This window comes from Argentina anserina, chromosome 2, assembly GCF_933775445.1.
Source record: "Argentina anserina chromosome 2, drPotAnse1.1, whole genome shotgun sequence".
In the NCBI taxonomy this organism is placed as follows: domain Eukaryota; kingdom Viridiplantae; phylum Streptophyta; class Magnoliopsida; order Rosales; family Rosaceae; genus Argentina; species Argentina anserina.
The window spans coordinates 3645635-3664552 of record NC_065873.1 but is presented as its reverse complement, the minus strand read 5'-3'; the positions used below and the strand labels follow the sequence as shown (position 1 = coordinate 3664552).

The following is an 18918-nucleotide window of genomic DNA, read 5'->3' as shown; positions in this document are numbered from 1 at the left end:
TAACTCTTGTTTTCTCAAAGAAGTGTAGCTATTGCCCTTTTCTTGGTTATAAATGAAAACAAAAGCATTTGTATTTTTTTTTTGTTGCTGCGCTCTTTATTTGCCTTCATAATTCTTACTTTTCTTTACAAGCGTAATGTTCTCTCTTGTTTACTCTAGTAAGTTGTTTAGGAGGCAACCCGTGTTCGATAACATCTTACAAGGAAGCCCAAACTAAATATGCATATATTTAAGAATTAATTTCAGTTTACTTCTATAAACATTATATTAAAAATCAGTTCACCCCTTAAATTTTAAAATTTCTATGTTGTTGTAAAATTATTAGGGATTTTGTTTTGGTCTTGTGATAGGCGCAAAAGCACCTACAAAAATACTTTATTATCAAATCAATTATATAAATGTAGTAAATGGAAAATATGGGTCATTACCCACAGAGAATTGGTGAAACTAAGACTTAAAAACACAAACAGACGCGTAAATCAGAAATTTGACAGACTCGACCTAGGAGCGGAAACCTAATTAATTAGCTAATCTAGACTCAACCCCAAACTATGAAATTAAATAGACACTACCTAGACACAGTGGTGGACTACCACAAAACGTTTGAGGATATTCGAAATTAGTTTGATTGGTGAACAAAAATAAATAATACAAAAGTACTACTAAAATTAAAATATTAAAAAGTAAATATGGATGTAAATATGAGAAAAACAATAGCTAGTAACTTCTCTCCACCACTAGATATGTCTCAATCACCCCAAAACAATGTCAATAATTATAAATGAATGCACTCATAGTTAAGCCATTGTCATTAGGGCATTAACTGTATTACGTTCTCTTATTTGTCATGTTAAGCGACATGTCGGTATCGACTTAACTATATTCTCAATTAATTGATCTATGAAATGTCGGTATCTAGACCAAAATAATTAAAATCATGAATTTTAAGAGCGTTTGAGTAACAACAAAGAATCTAAGGTCAATGTCGATAGCCTTAGATTACTAAGGAATCACTTCACACAAGTACCTGCAAAGAACTTGTTATCTCTCACAGAATATGCAACGATATGCCGGTCATATACATATTCAAGATAATAAAATCCTAAAACATGCATCAAAGTATCGACCCAATGAGACATGCAATAGAATTATCAATGAACTATTAGTGAAGAAATTCTCATACAAAATTATATAAATCAATTGGAGTTTGAAATCGAAGACATATCTAGAGCTTTGATTAGCCCATAACTATTAAGCAATTTAGTTACACATAATCTTGAATAAAAACATCAAAGAATACATGAAAGATGAATTAAATGAGAAGAGACCGAACTTCCTTTTTCTTGTGGAAGCTTGATGAGATTTTAGCACATTGTGGAGATGTGAGTTGTAGCTTGAGGAGATTGAATGTGACTTCGCTTCGGCTCTTCATGTCGGTCTTCTCCCATTTCTCTTCTCTTCTTCTCTCTATTTTTTCTTCCCCTCTCTCTCTCTCTGTTTCTCTTGGTTGGTTGTGGAAAAATGGTGTGTATGGAGATGGTGTTGATGGAGGTTTTTATAGAGGAGAATGGTGGTGGAAAAAGTAGAGAAAAATGAGAGATAATGATGTAGTGAGTGGGGTGAGTGATCATGAAATGAAGTGGAAGAAAGTTGGTGATCATGAAAGAAGTTGACAGCGTGCGTGATAGGTAAGATGACAAACTCTATGAAATAGAGTTGATTCTTACTCTTGTTGATTCTCACAGAAGAGAATAGCCAAGAATAAGAGAACTATGCCTTGTTGATTCCTAAGGAATACCAAGTTGATAGAAGAGAAAGTTTCTCTGTTTATTTTAATCTCCCCAAAAAAAACTACATACCAAAAGCTGTACCATAGCTTTTAAACAGAAATCTAAATCAGTTACAGAAGCTTTAAGGCTTCCAGTAAACCAAAACTGATTTAGAGGAAAATAAAAGACTCATCTAATTAAGACAAAACATTAAATGCATTTAACATATCAGTTACGACCCTTGCTCTTTCGACCATCCAGACGAAAGAGATAGTTGTCTGCAATGCAGGCTGCATCATCCTCCCCAAAACATTAAATGCATTTAACATATCAGTTACGACCCTTGCTCTTTCGACCATCCAGACGAAAGAGATAGTTGTCTGCAATGCAAGCTGCATCATCCTCCCCAGGGTGTGAAAAATTCGCCCTCGAATTTACTTCTTCTTCCTCACTATTGTCACCACGATAAGGTGATAGATGCTTAACATTGAACACATCAGCAGTGCGGATGTGACTGGGAAGCTTCAAACGATATGCATTCGGATTTATCTTCCCTATAACTTCCACTGGTCCAACCTTTCTGGCAGCCAACTTGTTGTACTCCCCAACTGAAAAACGATCTTTTGTCAACACAGCCCATACAAAATCACCAACCTCAAATTCCACATGTCGCCGTTTCATATCAGCTGCTTGCTTATACTTTGTATTGGCGTCCTCAAGTCGATGCTTTGTTGTGGTATGGATTTGTTGGAGGTTAGCCACAAAATCTTCAGCCTTCACATGAGCATGCTGCAGGTTCGGAGTAGGAGCAAGGTCTAGAGGCGACCTTGAGTTATAGCCATAAGTGATGAAGAATGGGCTGAATCCAGTGCTCCTGTTGACATAATGGTTGAAAGCAAATTCAGCCTGACTTAACTTCTGATCCCAAGACTTGAGATTGTCTCCTACCAAACTCCGCAACAGATTACCAAGCGACCGGTTGACAACTTCAGTTTGTCCATCGGTTTGAGGGTGATAGGCACTGCTGTAATTAAGTTTTGTGTTGACAAGCTTCCACAAGCACCGCCAAAAATGGCTAAGAAACTTAGTGTCTCTGTCAGAAACAATGGATTTTGGCAATCCATGAAGTCGATACACCTCTTGAAAGAAAAGCAGTGCCACATTAACAGCATCTGTGGTCTTCTTACATGGAATAAAGTGTGCCATTTTTGAAAACCGATCAACCACCACATAAATGGAGTCCTTACCTCGCTGAGTGCGAGGAAGTCCCAACACAAAGTCCATGCTGACATGCTCCCATGGTCGTTCAGGAACTGGTAATGGCATGTACAAGCCAGCATTAGTTGCTACACCTTTGGATAACTGACACACCCTACAACCTCCAACAAATTTAGTGACTTCACGTCGTAGGGTTGGCCAATAATATGAATTCATCACCAGCTGCAATGTCTTATCTCGCCCCATATGACCTTCATTGTGCAGCTCACTAATGATCTTCAAACGCAAACTGGACATCGGAATGCACAATCGATTTTCTTTGAATAAAAAACCATCATGAAGGATAAAGTCAGATCGTAGGCATGATTCCACATCCTTCAATATAGGTCCAAAGTAGGAATCTGTAGAAAATAAGTCACGCAATGAATCAAACCCAAGCACCTGAGTATTCATGGTGGTGAGAAAATTCGCTCGCCTACTAAGAGCATCCGGCACTTTATTCAAGGCACCAGATTTGTGCTTAATTACAAATGTAAACTGCTGCAAATATGATGCCCATTTAGCATGCCTAGCAGAGAGCTTATCTTGTGCATGGAGATGTTTTAAGGCCTCATGATCAGAATATAAGATAAACTCATTATGAGCTAAATAAGAACGCCAATGCTTGAGGGCTTGAACAACAGCATAAAACTCCACATCATATGTGATGTAGTTCACCTTGGAGCCATTTAGCTTTTCACTGTAAAAAGCTACTGGTCGCCCCTCTTGGCTTAAAACAGCCCCAATGCCGACTTTGGATGCATCACAATGCAATTCAAATGGTTTGTTAAAGTCCGGCAATGTCAAAACAGGGGCAGTAACTAGCTTCTCCTTGATGGCTTGAAAAGCTACAGTGGCCTCCTCAGTCCAACTGAATTTCCCACTCTTCATACAATCGGTTATAGGCGCCATAATAGAACTGAAGTTTTGTATAAAGCGTCTATGGAAAGATACTAACCCGTGAAAACTTCTGACTTCTTGTAGATTTCTCAGCATTGGCCAATTCTTGATTGCTTCCACTTTGGACTGGTCTACAAGAATCCCATCTTTTGACACCACATAGCCAAGGAACAACACCTTGTCAGTCATAAAAGAACACTTCTTCACTGCTGCATAAAACTTCTCCTTTCTCAAGACTTCTAGGACCTCTCTTAGATGTTGTAGGTGTAATTCAATGCTTGGGCTGTAAATAAGGATGTCATCAAAGTAAACCACCACACACTTTCCAATAAACCGTCGAAGCAACTCATTCATTGCCCGCATAAAAGTACTAGGAGCATTAGAGAGGCCAAAAGGCATGACCAACCATTCGTATAAGCCTTCACGAGTTTTGAAAGCTGTTTTCCACTCGTCCCCATCTTTGATCCGAATTTGGTGATACCCACTTTTAAGGTCTAACTTGCTGAAAACAGTAGCACCTGACAATTGATCTAGCAAGTCATCCAAACGAGGAATGGGAAAACGGTAACGTACCGTGATTTTATTAATGGCTCTGCTGTCTATACACATGCGCCATGTCCCATCTTTTTTTGGCGTAATTAAGGCCGGAACTGAACAAGGACTCATGCTTTCCCTGATGTATCCTCTTGCCAATAACTCCTCTACTTGTCGTCTCAGTTCGTCATGTTCTTTGGGGCTCATCCGATAATGCGCCTTATTTGGTAAGGTTGCTCCAGGGATCAAATCAATTCTGTGTTGGATGTTACGAGAAGGTGGTAGTCCTGCCGGCATTTCTTCAGGAAAGACATCTTGAAACTCCTCTAATAAAGCTTGTACAGGGACAGGGATAGGAGACAAATCACTAGATTTCTCTTTACCAACCAACAAGTAGACCACTCCGGTATCATGAATTTCTCCCACGAATTTCTTCATTGATAATAAAATCATCGAAGACTTACCATGGGTTGGCTTTGGGACTTGTTCCCGAGTTGGCAGGAGAGTGATTTTAGTATTATTGAACATGAAGTTGTATGTGTTCTTCCGTCCATCATGTGTCACATGTCTATCATACTCCCATGGTCGTCCCAAAAGAATATGGCAAGCATCCATCGGCACAACATCACACCACACCTTATCTTTATAGCTTGTACCAATAGAGAAAGGAACAAGAGCCCTCTTTGAAACTTTCACATCATTAGTCTTCTGCAGCCATGAAAGCTTATATGGATGAGGGTGTTGTTGTGTCTCCAAGATAACATTTTCGCAACTGCCTGGGTCAATTACCAACCTACACACCTTTCCACCAATTGTACAAGTGGACTGAAAAATATTATTGTGAAGCCACCCATCACTACCTTCTACTTCTCGAGGGGTAAAACATGTCCTTTGTACAACAAGCAACGGCCCTTCATCACCCTTCACAAACTCCTCAGAAACATCATCATCCCCACCATAGTCATCATAAATAGGAGCCTGTGCGAAATCGGCATATTCTTGTAGTGAATTTTCTTCATTCTCAATGAACAAGCCCTTACCAGCCCTTCCTTCTTTCTTGTAATCAGCCATCCGGTGTCCAGACTCACCACATTTGAAGCAGCGAGTACCAGCACGTCCAACCCCCACATCTTGTATTTTGGCTGGAGGTTCGCTCATGTGTGGTTTCACATTCTGAACTTGTGAAGCTGGTGTGCGACTAGGGGCTGAGTTGCTGACAGCACCTCGATTACTTGGACTGCTAGGGGACCAGGCCCCACCTCTGCCTGTTTTTCGAGCGATTTGCTTCTCCAATTGTAGGGCTCGTTGTTGTGCTTTTGCCACAGTAAATGGATCTAGCAAATTTAATGTATCTTGAAACTCGGTACAGAGACCTGCAATATACCTTGACACTAGCTGCTCATCCGTTTCCCCAAGATCGCAACGAGCTATCAAATGATAGAATTTGGTGGTATACTCTGTCACTGTTCGGTTTCCTTGCTTCAGATTTTGCAGCTGCTGATAGATCAACCTGGAGTAGTTGGGTGGTAGGAAAGAGCTGCGCATGTGCTTCTTCATTTTCTCCCACACTGTGATCTTATTTTTGCCTTGTCGCGAACGAGTTGCTTTCAATTGTCGCCACCAAGCTGAGGCACGCCCACGAAATCTGGTAGCTACAAGTGACATTATTCTGTCTTCAGGAACCTCCTTGAACTCCAAAACCTCCTCCACAGAATTTAGCCAATCCACGAATTCCTCAGGCTGAAGACTGCCATGGAATTCAGGAATGTCAATCCTCATGCCCGTCTCCCATCGCCTTGTATTAACATTCTGAACCAGCCTCCGCTCTCCTCTCTCACCTTCTTCACTGAAAGGATTGATTTCGTCATCAAATTCATCTTCATCATGTTGTTGCTGAACTAAGGCCTCCACCTGTTGGGTGAGGCGCTCAACTTGTTGAGCCAAACGCTCAACCTCTTCATCGTTGCCACGTCCCTGAGTCGCTCCTCCACGTCCCCTCCTTAGAGGCATAATGGCCTAAGCTCTGATACCAACTGACAGCGTGCGTGATAGGTAAGATGACAAACTCTATGAAATAGAGTTGATTCTTACTCTTATTGATTCTCACAGAAGAGAATAGCCAAGAATAAGAGAACTATGCCTTGTTGATTCCTAAGGAATACCAAGTTGATAGAAGAGAAAGTTTCTCTGTTTATTTTAATCTCCCCAAAAAAACTACATACCAAAAGCTGTACCATAGCTTTTAAACAGAAATCTAAATTAGTTACAGAAGCTTTAAGGCTTCCACTAAACCAAAACCGATTTAGAGGAAAATAAAAGACTCAGCTAATTAAGACAAAACATTAAATGCATTTAACATATCAGTTACGACCCTTGCTCTTTCGACCATCCAGACGAAAGAGATAGTTGTCTGCAATGCAGGCTGCATCAGAAGTGAATGATCATGGAGGAAGTAGGTGATAAAGAAGTGAATGATCATGAAAGAAGTGAGTGATCATGGAATGAAGTGGAAAGAAGTGGGTGATCATGAAAGAAGTGAATGATCATAGAATAAGTGGCTGATAAAGAAGTGAATGAAGTGGAAATAAGTGGGTGATCATGGAATGAAGTGGAAAGAAGTGGGTGATCATGAAAGAAGTAAATGATCATGGAGGAAGTGAGTGATAAAGAAGGAAGTGATTGACCTAGAGGTGATGATTACACCTAAAATAAAATCATATTTTTACATAATATAGATGTAAATTTTTCTCTTCTTCTTTATTCCACTTCAAAATACCTAAAATAAATAAAGTTAATTAAAATATAAAAACATAACAAAATAGCTAAGTAAAAAAATAATTAACACAATAAAAGTCACATAAATATGTGACTATCAAAATACCACACACTTAACTTTTGCTAATTCTCGAGCAAAACACTAAACTAAGACTCAACAATATCACAGACTACAAAACTATAATGCCCTTAACACTGTGTCTTAGCAATCTCCCTAACATTGCAATACCAAGATCACATGATATTTCAGTTCAATCCACGAAATTTCGAAGGTTAATGTCAATACATGACACACATGCAACATATAGGATGAAGACATAATCATGGTGAATGTAAAGCTATAGCATGTAATAAAAAAGTTAAGATTCAACCTCACCTGGGTACGTTATAAGTGTTTCTCTCAACATATATCCAAGGTTTTCACTCAAATCAATTACTTGCCAAATTGACCGAACCATATGCTTAACTTTTGTGACTTATCTCCATAGATCAAATGCTACCTATCTTGAGGATCAAAAAGGACTTTATAAGGTTGTAATGTGGTTAAGCTCATAGGTTTATAGAAGAAAAGGGATATGGAATTCAAACAAGTTTTAAAACCTAGTAGAGCATCAATGAAGAGACTTTTTCGAACTTTACAACCCTTGAAACATCTTCACTATTGAATTCTTCCAAATATATCACCATTGTGGCCGAATTTCATCTTGTTTGGCCTTCATTTCATTCTTTTCATCTACATTTAACCTGTGTTATAAGCTAAACATCACAAAGAAACATACACATTTTTTTTTGTTTTTTTTAAACATAAGTAGCTTGATATCCCATACTTATTTCTTTTCTTCATCTTCACAATCTTCCGCCTTGGTCTTCATGTATACGTCTCATGTACAACTCTACTAAGTTCTAGAAAAAATGTAGATATATAACTATTCTAAGATTCAAGGGTAAGGTTGTGTGAGTGATGACAAAAAAAATCATAATATAAGCTCAAAGTGGTTAACTAAGGGTTGCACATCTTGTGTACACAAAATATGGGTCACAAGCTACATAATGCAATAGTTGTAGATCATAAGTGCCTTTATCACTTTCCCAATCAAGATATATAATGAGTATAAGCTTTGACAAGCACAAGAGCAAGTTCTAGTAATATTTAGAGTCCATTAACTTAATCTATGGCAAGCAATTGACACACAACAAAGAAAACATGTATAATCACATTTAGGCTCAATCGCTCACAGGTTAATGAATTTCAACTATGTTTAAGCATGCTGATGAATCTGTACCATGTTAACTTGTTTCTACATCCACTACATATTAACACATGCACCATATATCAAGATTAACGAAAGAAACTCAGCTAACATAGGCACATGTTGCACTCTTAGTCACAATTTCAGAAGATTTATCATAGACTAGTTAAGGGCCCTAAGACCTAAACAAGACTATAAACAATTTTTTTGTTTGTTTTTTTTTTAATTTTTAATTTTTTTTTGTTTTTAACTCAAAAAGCATATCTAAAAGACTCAAAATCACAAATCTAAACATAGATGCCAAAGATATCATATAAACCCCACACTTGACATTTGCATTGTCCTCAATGTAAAACAAAACTAAAGCACGCAACACATCAAACAAGTATGAAGCAGAAGATCTATGACATCACAAAACACATTAAACATGAAAAATAACAAAGGAGAAAGAATGAAAGAATGAAAATCTAGAATCCAAGCTTCTCCATCAACATGGGTTGCCTCCCAAGTAGCGCTAAATTTAACGTCAGCCGCTAGACGGTACTTATAATCATTGCTCCACTGGCAGGGGATCGCAGATATGTACTTCTTCCACATCTCTCACCGCTACAGGCTCATAAAACGTTTTGAGCCTATGTCTGTTCACTTTGAACGTGTTCCCATTCTTCGGATTTTTGACCTCTACTGCACCATGAGCAAACACATTAAGTATAACAAAAGACCCACTCCACCTAGAAAGAAGTTTACCTGGAAATAAACGTAGATGCGAATTGAAAAGCACGACTTTTTGCCCAACAACAAAAGATTTCTTTTAATCATCTTATTATGAAACATCTTGGTTTTCCCCTTGTAGATTCGATTGGATAGCATTGTTTCGAATCTCATCTAGCTCATTCAGTTGTAACTTCCAATGAACACCTGCATCATCAATATCAAAGTTAAACTACTTAATAGCCCAATATGTCATGTGTTCAAGCTCTACCGAAACATGGCAGCCTTTCCCATAGACCTTTCGATAAGGAGACATCCCAATCGGTGTCTTGTATGTTGTCCTGTATTCCCATAACGCCTCATCTAAGCGTTGACTCCAATCTTTCCGGGTTGGTTCAACAGTCTTCTCCAAAATTTGTTTGATCTCCTTGTTGGATACTTCTACCTGCCCGCTCGTTTTAGGATGATAAGGTGTTGTCACCTTATGATGAACATGGAATTTTCTTAGCAAAACTGCAAAAGACTTGTTACAAAAATGAGACCCTCCATCACTGATGATGTACCTGGGAGTACCAAATCTAACAAACAGTGAATTCAACCCATTTTGAAACATAATCGACTGCAAGTAAGATATACATATTTTGCTGAGAGCTAGGAAAAGGACCCATAAAGTCAATACCCCACACATCAAAAATCTCAACAACAAAATTTGGGTGCTTGGGCATCTGATCTCTAGAACCTACGTTACACGTGAGATGACATCTAGCACATGATTTATAGAACTCATGGGTATCTTTGAACAAAGTTGGCTAGAAGAAGCCACTTTCAATAACCTTCATTGCATTCTTCTTTCCAGCAAAGTGACCTCCCTCTACATGTGAGTGACAAAAAGTGAGAATAGATTGAAATTCAGTTTCAGGAATGCACATTCGTATCAACAAATCTGGACAATGTTTCCATAGATAAGGCTCATCCCACACATAATGCTTAGTTGTCTTCACCAAGTCCTTCTGAGCTCTACTGTAGTCGCTTGGTATTTTGCCTGACACAATATAGTTAATAATATCTGCATACCAAGGCTCAGAAACGTTGAGAGCAAAAAGTTGCTCATCAGGGAAGCTATCACGCAGAGGCAATGAGTCCTCATCTGCATTAGATTCATGCGTGATCCTGCTCAGGTGGTCTGCCACCACATTCTCAGTGGCTTTCTTATCTTTGATCTCAATATCAAACTTCTGAAGTAGCAACATCGATCTAATGAACATGGGTTTTGCAACATGTTTGGTCATCAAGTATCTCAAAGCAGCATGGTCAGAGAAAACAATGACTTTAGTTCCTAACAAGTAAGACCTAAAATTTTCCAAAGCAATGACCACAGCTACGAATTCCTTTTCTGTAGTTGAGTAATTTAATTGTGCATCATTTAAAGTCCTGGAAGCATAATAGATGACATGGGGAACTTAGCTGGACGTTGACCCAACACAACACCAACTGTAGAATCAGAAGCATCACACATTAATTCAAAAGGTAAGTTCAAATCAGGTGCCTGTATGATGGGTGTGGTCGTCAAAAGCTCCTTGAGATTGTTGAATGTCTTTAAGCACTCATCTGTGAAGTTGAAGGCTACATCTTTATGAAGCAATGCACATAATGGTTGGGCTATCTTGGAAAAGCCTTTGATAAACCTGCGATAAAATCCTGCATGTCCAAGAAAATATCTCACCTCCTTCGCAGTTGAAGGAGGAGGTAAAGTACGCACAATATTAACCTTAGTTTTATCAACCTCATCCCCTTGGAAGATATTGCATGTCCCAAAACTATACCTTGTTCTACCATAAAATGACATTTTTCCCAATTCAAAACAAGGTTAGTCTCGACACAACGTTTCAGAACCATGGATAAATGATGTAGACACATGTCAAAAGAATCACCAAATACCGGAAAATCATCCATAAATACCTCAATGAGTTTTTCAACCATGTCCGAAAAAATACTTATCATGCATCGTTGAAACGTTGCAGGTGCGTTGCATAGACCAAAGGGCATGTACCGGTAAGCAAAAGTGTCGAGGGGCATGTAAAGGTGGTCATCTCTAGGTCATCCTTGTGTATGGCTATTTGGTTGTACCATGAATAACCATCTAAAAAACAATAATATGCATGACCTGCTAACCTTTCTAACATATGATCAATGAACGGTAGAGGAAAGTGATCTTTGCGTGTGGTGGCATTGAGCTTGCGGTAGTCACTACACACTCTCCATCCCATTTGCACACGTTGCGATACCAACACGTTCTCATTATTCTTTACCACTGTAATTCCTGAACGTTTGGGAACTACCTGCACAGGACTAACCCACTTGCTGTCAGAAATAGCATAAATTATACCTGCAACGCGGAGTTTAATCACTTCTTTCTTGACAACTTCCGGGTTCAGTCGACGTTGAGCTTCTCTTGTTGGCTTAACTCCGTCCTCTAAATGTATCATGTGAGTACACAAAGTGGGACATATTCCCTTGATATCTCCTACTGTCCATCCAACTGCTTGCTTGTACTCCCTAAGAATAGTCAATAACTTCTCTTCTTGCAAATGTGAGAGCTTTGAAGAAATTATGACTAGTAAAGTTTCACCATCTTCGAGAAAAACATACTTCAAATGCTCAGGTAGAGGTTTGAGCTCTAACTCGGGCGCTTTCCGAATAGATGGAGCAAGCATGTTAGTTGAAACCGGAAGATGAATGAGTTTACGAGACATACCTGTCATGTATGGCAAAGATTCAAATGCCTCCTCCATTGCATAATACTCCTCATCCATCTCAAGGTCTTCAGCTGATGCAATCTCAAATGAGGAATTTCCTTCATAGATTGAACCGGTTGTGCTGAAATTTTCTTTTTACCAGCCATTTCGATGACTTTTCGCATGGGATCCTCCTCCAATGAGTACTTAATGAACTCATGCACAAAACTCTCAAAAACATCAATAGAAAAACAAGAGTACATATCATCAGTATTTGGGTGCTTGGCGGATTCAAAGATGTTGAATTTGATCTTTTCTCTAGCTACTTCCATGCTAAGTGAACCTTCATAACAATCAATTTTAGTGCGAGCTGTTCTCAAGAATGGTCCACCAAGAATCAATGGTATCTCAGAGGGCACGTGTTCACCTTCCATCTCTAATACAAAGAAATCCGCTGGAAAAATCAAATCACCAACCTGCACTAGCACATCTTCTATAATACCTCTAGGGTAACAGTTAGATCGATCCGCAAGTTTAATGGTTATCCCAGTAGGCAAAAGTTCTCCTATATTCATTCTATCATACACAACATATGTCATTAAATTTATGTAAGCACCTAAATCAAGAAGAGCACTAGCAAACCTGTGATCACCAATAGTGCATGGAATAGTGAAACGTCCCTAATCACCTAACTTTGGTGGTAACTTTCTTTGCAGCACAACGGACACCCTCTCAATCAAGGCAACTGTTTCAGTTCCTTTAAATTTTCTCTTTGAAGTGCACAAGTCTTTGAAGAATTTTGCAAACTGAGGAATTTGCTCGATCACATCCAACAATTGAATATTCACCCCAACCTTCTTAAAGACGTCTAGGATCTCCTTGTTTCTTTCCTCCTTCACTTGTTTATGTAACCTGCTTAGAAAAGGCACATTAGTGATAATCAAATATGAGGTTAAGGACATACCAGGGCTGGTTTCGGTCTTGACTCAATGTTTGTTCCAGGTGCATTCTTAACAGGTTGAAAGAATTCCTCAACGGATTGAGTTGGGGTGCCCAGAATGACTTTTGATGGTTTCTCAAGCACAATCTGCTCTAATACAGGTTCTTCCCACTTTCTTCTTGGCTTCTAAACCACTGGAGCTGCATCCACCACCTTCCCGCTTTTCAAAACCATTGCATTGACTTCATGATGACCCTTAAGATTAGGAAGAGTGTTGCTTGGAAGTTGTCTCGGGTTGACTTGTGCAAGAGTTTGTTGGATTTGGCTCACTTGGCGCTCTAACAAGTCAATTGCCTTCCCTTGTTGCTGATGGTAGACTTGATCTCTTGGCGAAAGGCACTGTTTTCCTCTCTTTCCTTTTTGCTATCAATCATCATTTGTTGCATCATAGCTCCCAAAGTTAAAGTTCATGTTGATGTCTGACCTGGAGCCTGTTGTTGTTGAGGCACACGTCTTTGGCCAAATTGCTGCACATCCCCTATATGTTGTCTTTTTTGGAATTCAGGTGGAGTAGTTGGAGGATTGAGCACATTATTGCTTCGGTAGCTAAGGAATAGATGGTCTCTATTCCCATTATATGTGTCGGGTTGCCTATAAATAAAATTCACATCCTCCTCTTGGGTGTCTTCCTCAACTGCTCTGCACTTAGGACAATCTTATGTAAGGTGGTTCTTAGCTGAACAAATAGTACAAACCACTTGAGATGCGGCAACGGTAGATTTCTTATTCACCTTCATAGCACTAGCAATTAAGGCAATGTCATTCTCCATATAACTCAATCTCTTCTATATGGCTCCATCTATGGTAATAGCATTCAAGGATCTTCTGCTGGCATTCATAGATCGGTCTTTGGACTAAAACTATCTTGAATTCTCTACTTGATTCTCCACAATTTCCTTAGCTTCAGCTCTAGTCTGATTCCACCAATTTCCTCCATAAGCCGAGTCAAGTTTTTGTCTGTTGAGTGAATCCAGTCCTTCATAGAAATACTTCATTTGAATGTTGAGATCAAACTTGTGATGGGGGCATTGACGTAGTAGACCCTTTAATTGACTCCACGCTTCCAGTAATTCATCTCAATCTCTCTACCTGAATGTATTGATCCGCTTCTTTAAATTCTTAGTGTGAGAGGCTGAATAGAATTCCTTCATGAATGCAGCACACATATTGACCCATGAGTCAATAGATTGGGAAGCCAATGAATTATACTATGCATTTGCTTGCTCTTTCAAGGAAAAAGAAAAATGAATAAGTTTCACAACATTATCATCCATCGTTGTTGACTTCTGTATTCTACACAGTGTTGTAAACTCATTAAGATGGTCTTGTGGATCTTCAGAATAAGTGCCTCTAAAGTGTGGTAGATTCGAAATCAGAGATGGGGGAATTGAGTAAGCCCCCAAATTTTCTGGTAGCACAACTGTTGAATTTGTTGCAGCTGTCCCCGGAATAAAGGACTCCTTAAGTTTCACAGCCATTGGTCGTGGTGATGGTGGAGGCGTTGGAACACGTTGCTATTCCTCAAACTCAGTCTTTGAATTAGAATGGTGTTTAGGCTCAGAATCCTCGCCAAGACTGTTACTCGTATTCACCTGTAGTATATGTTGTTTCATGTTTAGCTTTGCTGCTTTCTCAATCTCTGGATCAAATAACAGTTGTTCAGAGCTTGTAAAATATCGAGTATGCATACAAAAAGCTCATGCACACAGTAAATAATGTAAGACTCAAAAGAAAAATAAATAAATAAATAAAAACTAAAAAAAGTAAAATTAAAAATTAAAAAAATTAAATATTAAAATTAATAATAATTAATATAAAAATTAAAATTAAAATAATAAAAAACTTTTAAGATTTAAAATTAAACAATCCCCGGCGACACGCCGCCAAAATTTGATAGGCGCAAAAGCACCTACAAAAATACCATGTTATCAAATCAATTATATCAATATAGTAAATGACAAATATGGGTCATTACCCGCAGATGATTGATGAAACTGAGACTTAAAAACACAACCAGACGCGTAAACCAGAAATTTGGCAGACTCGACCTAAGAGTGGAAACCTAATTAAATAGACACTAACTAGACACAGTGGCGGACTACCACACAAATTTTGAGGGTATTCCGAATTGGTTTGATTGGTGAACAAAAATAAATAAGACAGAAGTACTAATAAAAATAGAATATTAAAAAGTAAATATGGATGTAAATATGAGAAAAACAATAGTTAGGAACTTCTCTCCACCACTAGATATGTTTCAATCACTCCAAAAAAATGTCAATAATTATAGATGAATGCACTCACAGTTAAACCAATGTCGTTAGGTCATTAACCATATTACGTTCTGTTACTTGTCATGTTAAGCGAAATGTCGGTATCGACTTAACTATATTCTCAATTAATTGATTTATCAAATGTCGGTATCGACTTAACTATATTCTCAATTAATTGATTTATCAAATGTCGGTATCTAGACCAAAATAATTAAAATCATGAAGTTCTAAGAATGTTTGAGTAACAACAAAGAATCTAAGGTCAATGTCGGTAGCCTTAGATTACTAAGGAATCACTTCACACAAGTACATGTAAAGAACTTATTATCTCTCACAGAATATGCAACGATATGTCGATCATATACATATTCAAGATAATAAAATCATAAAATCATAAAACATGCATCAAAGTATCGACCCAATGAGACATGCAATAGAATTATCAATGAACTATTAGTGAAGAAATTCTCATATAAAATTATATAAATCAATTGGAGTTTGAAATCGAAGACATATCTAGAGCTTTGATTAGCCCCTAACTATTAAGGAATTTAGTTACACATAATCTTGAATAAAAACATCAAAGAATACATGAAAGATGAATTAAAGGAGAAGAGACCGAACTTCCTTTTTCTTGTGGAGGCTTGATGAGATTTTAGCACCTTGTGGAGATGTGAGTTGTAGCTTGAGGAGATTGAATGTGACTTTGCTTCTGCACTTCATGTCCGTCTTCTCCCATTTCTCTTCTCTTCTTCTCTCTATTTCTCTTAGTTTGTTGTGGAAAAATGGTGTGTATGGAGATGGTGTTGATGGAGGTTTTTATAGAGGATAATGGTGGTGGAAAAAGTAGAGAAAAGTGAGAGATAATGATGTAGTGAGTGAGGTGAGTGATCATGGAATGAAGTGCATGGAAGTGGGTGATCATGAAAGAAGTGAATGGTCATGGAGGAAATAGGTGATAAAGAAGTGAATGATTATGAAAGAAGTGAGTGATCATGGAATGAAGTGGAAATAAGTGGGTGATCATGAAAGAAGTGAATGATCATAAAAGAAGTGGGTGATCATGGAATGAAGTGGGTGATCATGAAATAAGTGAATGATCATGGAGTGAATGGGTGATAAAGAAGGAAGTTATGGACCTAGAGATAAACACCCAAAATAAATCAGATTTTTGCATAATATAGGTGTAGATTTTTCTCTTTTTCTTTATTCCACTTCAAAATATCTAAAAACAAATAAAGTTAATTAAAAATTTAAAATATAACAAAATAGCTAAGTAAAATGAATAATTAACACAATAAAAATCACATAAATATGTGACTATCATCTTACATGTATGATTTGAAACCTCCTTTTGATAGTTTTTATCAGATTTTAACCAATAAAATTTGAATTTTGTCATTCTTTGATGTTATTTGAAAGTATAGGGGGTGAACTGATTAAAATAAAAGTTTAAGGGATGAACTGATTTTTGGTGTAAAATTTAGGAGAATAAATTGAAATTAATTCTATATTTGAACAGATAGACTCGCTACATAATCCAAACTTTTTTTTTTTGGTTAATGAGAATATTTCATAAAACAGGCAGAGCCCAAAAGACCCATCAACTGATGTGGTCTAGCTACAACAAGGAAAACGAGCTGCTCTAATCTCAATACACAGTGCAAGAGGAAGAAGAACAGACTCGATACAAAAAAGAGGTACTGGAGAAGAAACTCTCCAGCCAATAATCAAGCAACATGAGGACAAGGTAAGCCATCGTTTCTCAGAACTAGAGTGAGGGATGGTGGGGAGTTTCCAACCAGCTGTGGGAGCCCAACATCTTATTACCAAGCTGTGCAGCTGCATGGGCAGTGCAATTAGCTTCTCGGGGAGACCAAGTCCATTGACATGATCGAAGTACTCAGATCGCCATTTTATCTCATCAATAATAACAGCGATCCGCCATATCCGGCAAGGAGAAGTGAGAGGGAATTAAGCTCACTGATCACCAATTTAGAGTCTGATCTAAAGTCAACTACTTTCAAGTTCAGATCCATTGCCATCTTGACCCCAGCAAGCAGCGCCAGAGCCTCTACCATTAGAGCCAATTCGGTTCTCAGAGGACCAGCCAATCCCCCCACCAATATGCCATGATGGTTTCGGGCAATCACCCCCAATCCTCTCTTGAAGTCATCCACCCAACAAGCATCAGTGTTAACAGCCACGACGTCAATTTGGGGAGGAGACCATGTAGCAGGCAAACGATCGGGCTTGGAAAATATTGGAGTGCATTGTGTTCCAAAGAAATCTGATTACGTAGCCTAACTCGTTGTGGGCTAGAGTGATGAAGGGAAGATACTTCCCAAATTGCAGTTTTGCTATGGCTAAAAAAGGTTACAGGGCTAGGGGTGGTCTAGTTTATTGGAAGCAAGAGATTTCATAACTTCTAACTCTTATTGGTAGATTGTCTCTGGAAGAAGTGTCAATATTTGGGCTGATAGTTATCCTCCTCCAGAAGCACAGGGTGATGGTCCATTAAAGATAGTGACTATGGCCCCTATTCGTAATAATGTGCATGTGTTGGTTGAAGAGTTAATATATTGGAATTCAAGAACTTAGGATTTGAGTAGCATTTCTCATCTTATTTCTTCTGATGTTGAGAGGGGTATCACGAGGGTACAGATTGGGAGTAGGTTTGGGTGTGACAGATTTATCTGGCCGGTTACAAAGAATGGTGTATTCACTGTGCGCAATGCTTACCATCGTATTCATAAGCCTTATGTGATTAGGAATACAGGGGCTGGCCAATCTCATTCTATCAACAACAAGTGCTGGAAACGTTTATGGAAATTGCCTACTCTTCCTAAAGTCAGACACTTTTTATGGAGGGCTTTATCTTCGGCTATTCCTACTTTCTTAGCACTATTCAAGAGGAAGATCAAAAAATCTCCTATGTGTACAGTGTGTGGCCTGATGGAGGAATCAATGGAGCACATACTTTTTCTGTGTCCGTGGGTTGAGACTGTTTGGTTTGGTTATTCTTTGGGTCTTAGAATTGATAAACAAGCATTCACTACTCTGGACAATTGGTTTCTACAATTCTCTTCAAATTTATGTATCAAAAATGATAAAGTTTGGACACTTACAGTGGCTTGCTTCGTGTGTTGGTTAATTTGGAAGGCACGGTGTAGCTTCATCTATCAAGCCACTCCATTGAACCGGACAGTGATTATCAAAAACATAATCCAAACTTGATTACATGTCAAAGTTCGAACCTGGCTTTCTTGAGTAACTATGCACCAATGTAAAGTCGTCCTAATGTGAGTAACTATGCACAAAGGGACAGTAATTTAACACTTTCAGATCAATGACCTATCTTCCTTGGAGCACTGAGGTGCTTGCTTCGTTTAAGGAGCATGCATAATCACTTTGTGCCTGTAGATCACATTGTAACGAGCTTTGAGAAACAAATATAGGTTGTCTGGGTTGCGGACGATCTGTGTCACTAATTAGCATGGAAACTAAATCCGGTGTTGTTGGCCTAACCATAGCAAGGTTCTGTACACAAAGAAGACCAACATGAATGCGTCTCAGAACTTCTGATGGAGTATATGAGTCAGCCAACACTTCATCCATTAAGTCAAGTCCCCTGCATTCGCTCCATAATTTCCATGCCTGTGACATCTCAAATTTGTCAGAATAATTTTATCAAACTCAAAGTGGAGAGACATT

General features: G+C 38.4%; 2 protein-coding genes across 2 annotated transcripts in view; both read right to left on the bottom strand.

The window, feature by feature from the left end:
- Positions 1-18918, bottom strand: part of LOC126782277 (ferredoxin--nitrite reductase, chloroplastic) — a 61175-nt gene that overhangs the window by 15469 nt on the left and 26788 nt on the right. The window lies entirely within an intron of this gene.
- Positions 9380-10446, bottom strand: LOC126782570 (uncharacterized). The gene is made up of 3 exons (XM_050507838.1): positions 10030-10446; positions 9495-9815; positions 9380-9403 (listed from the first exon to the last, which is right to left on the bottom strand). Exons 1-3 carry the CDS (start codon positions 10444-10446, stop codon positions 9380-9382), a joined length of 762 nt encoding a protein of 253 aa, XP_050363795.1.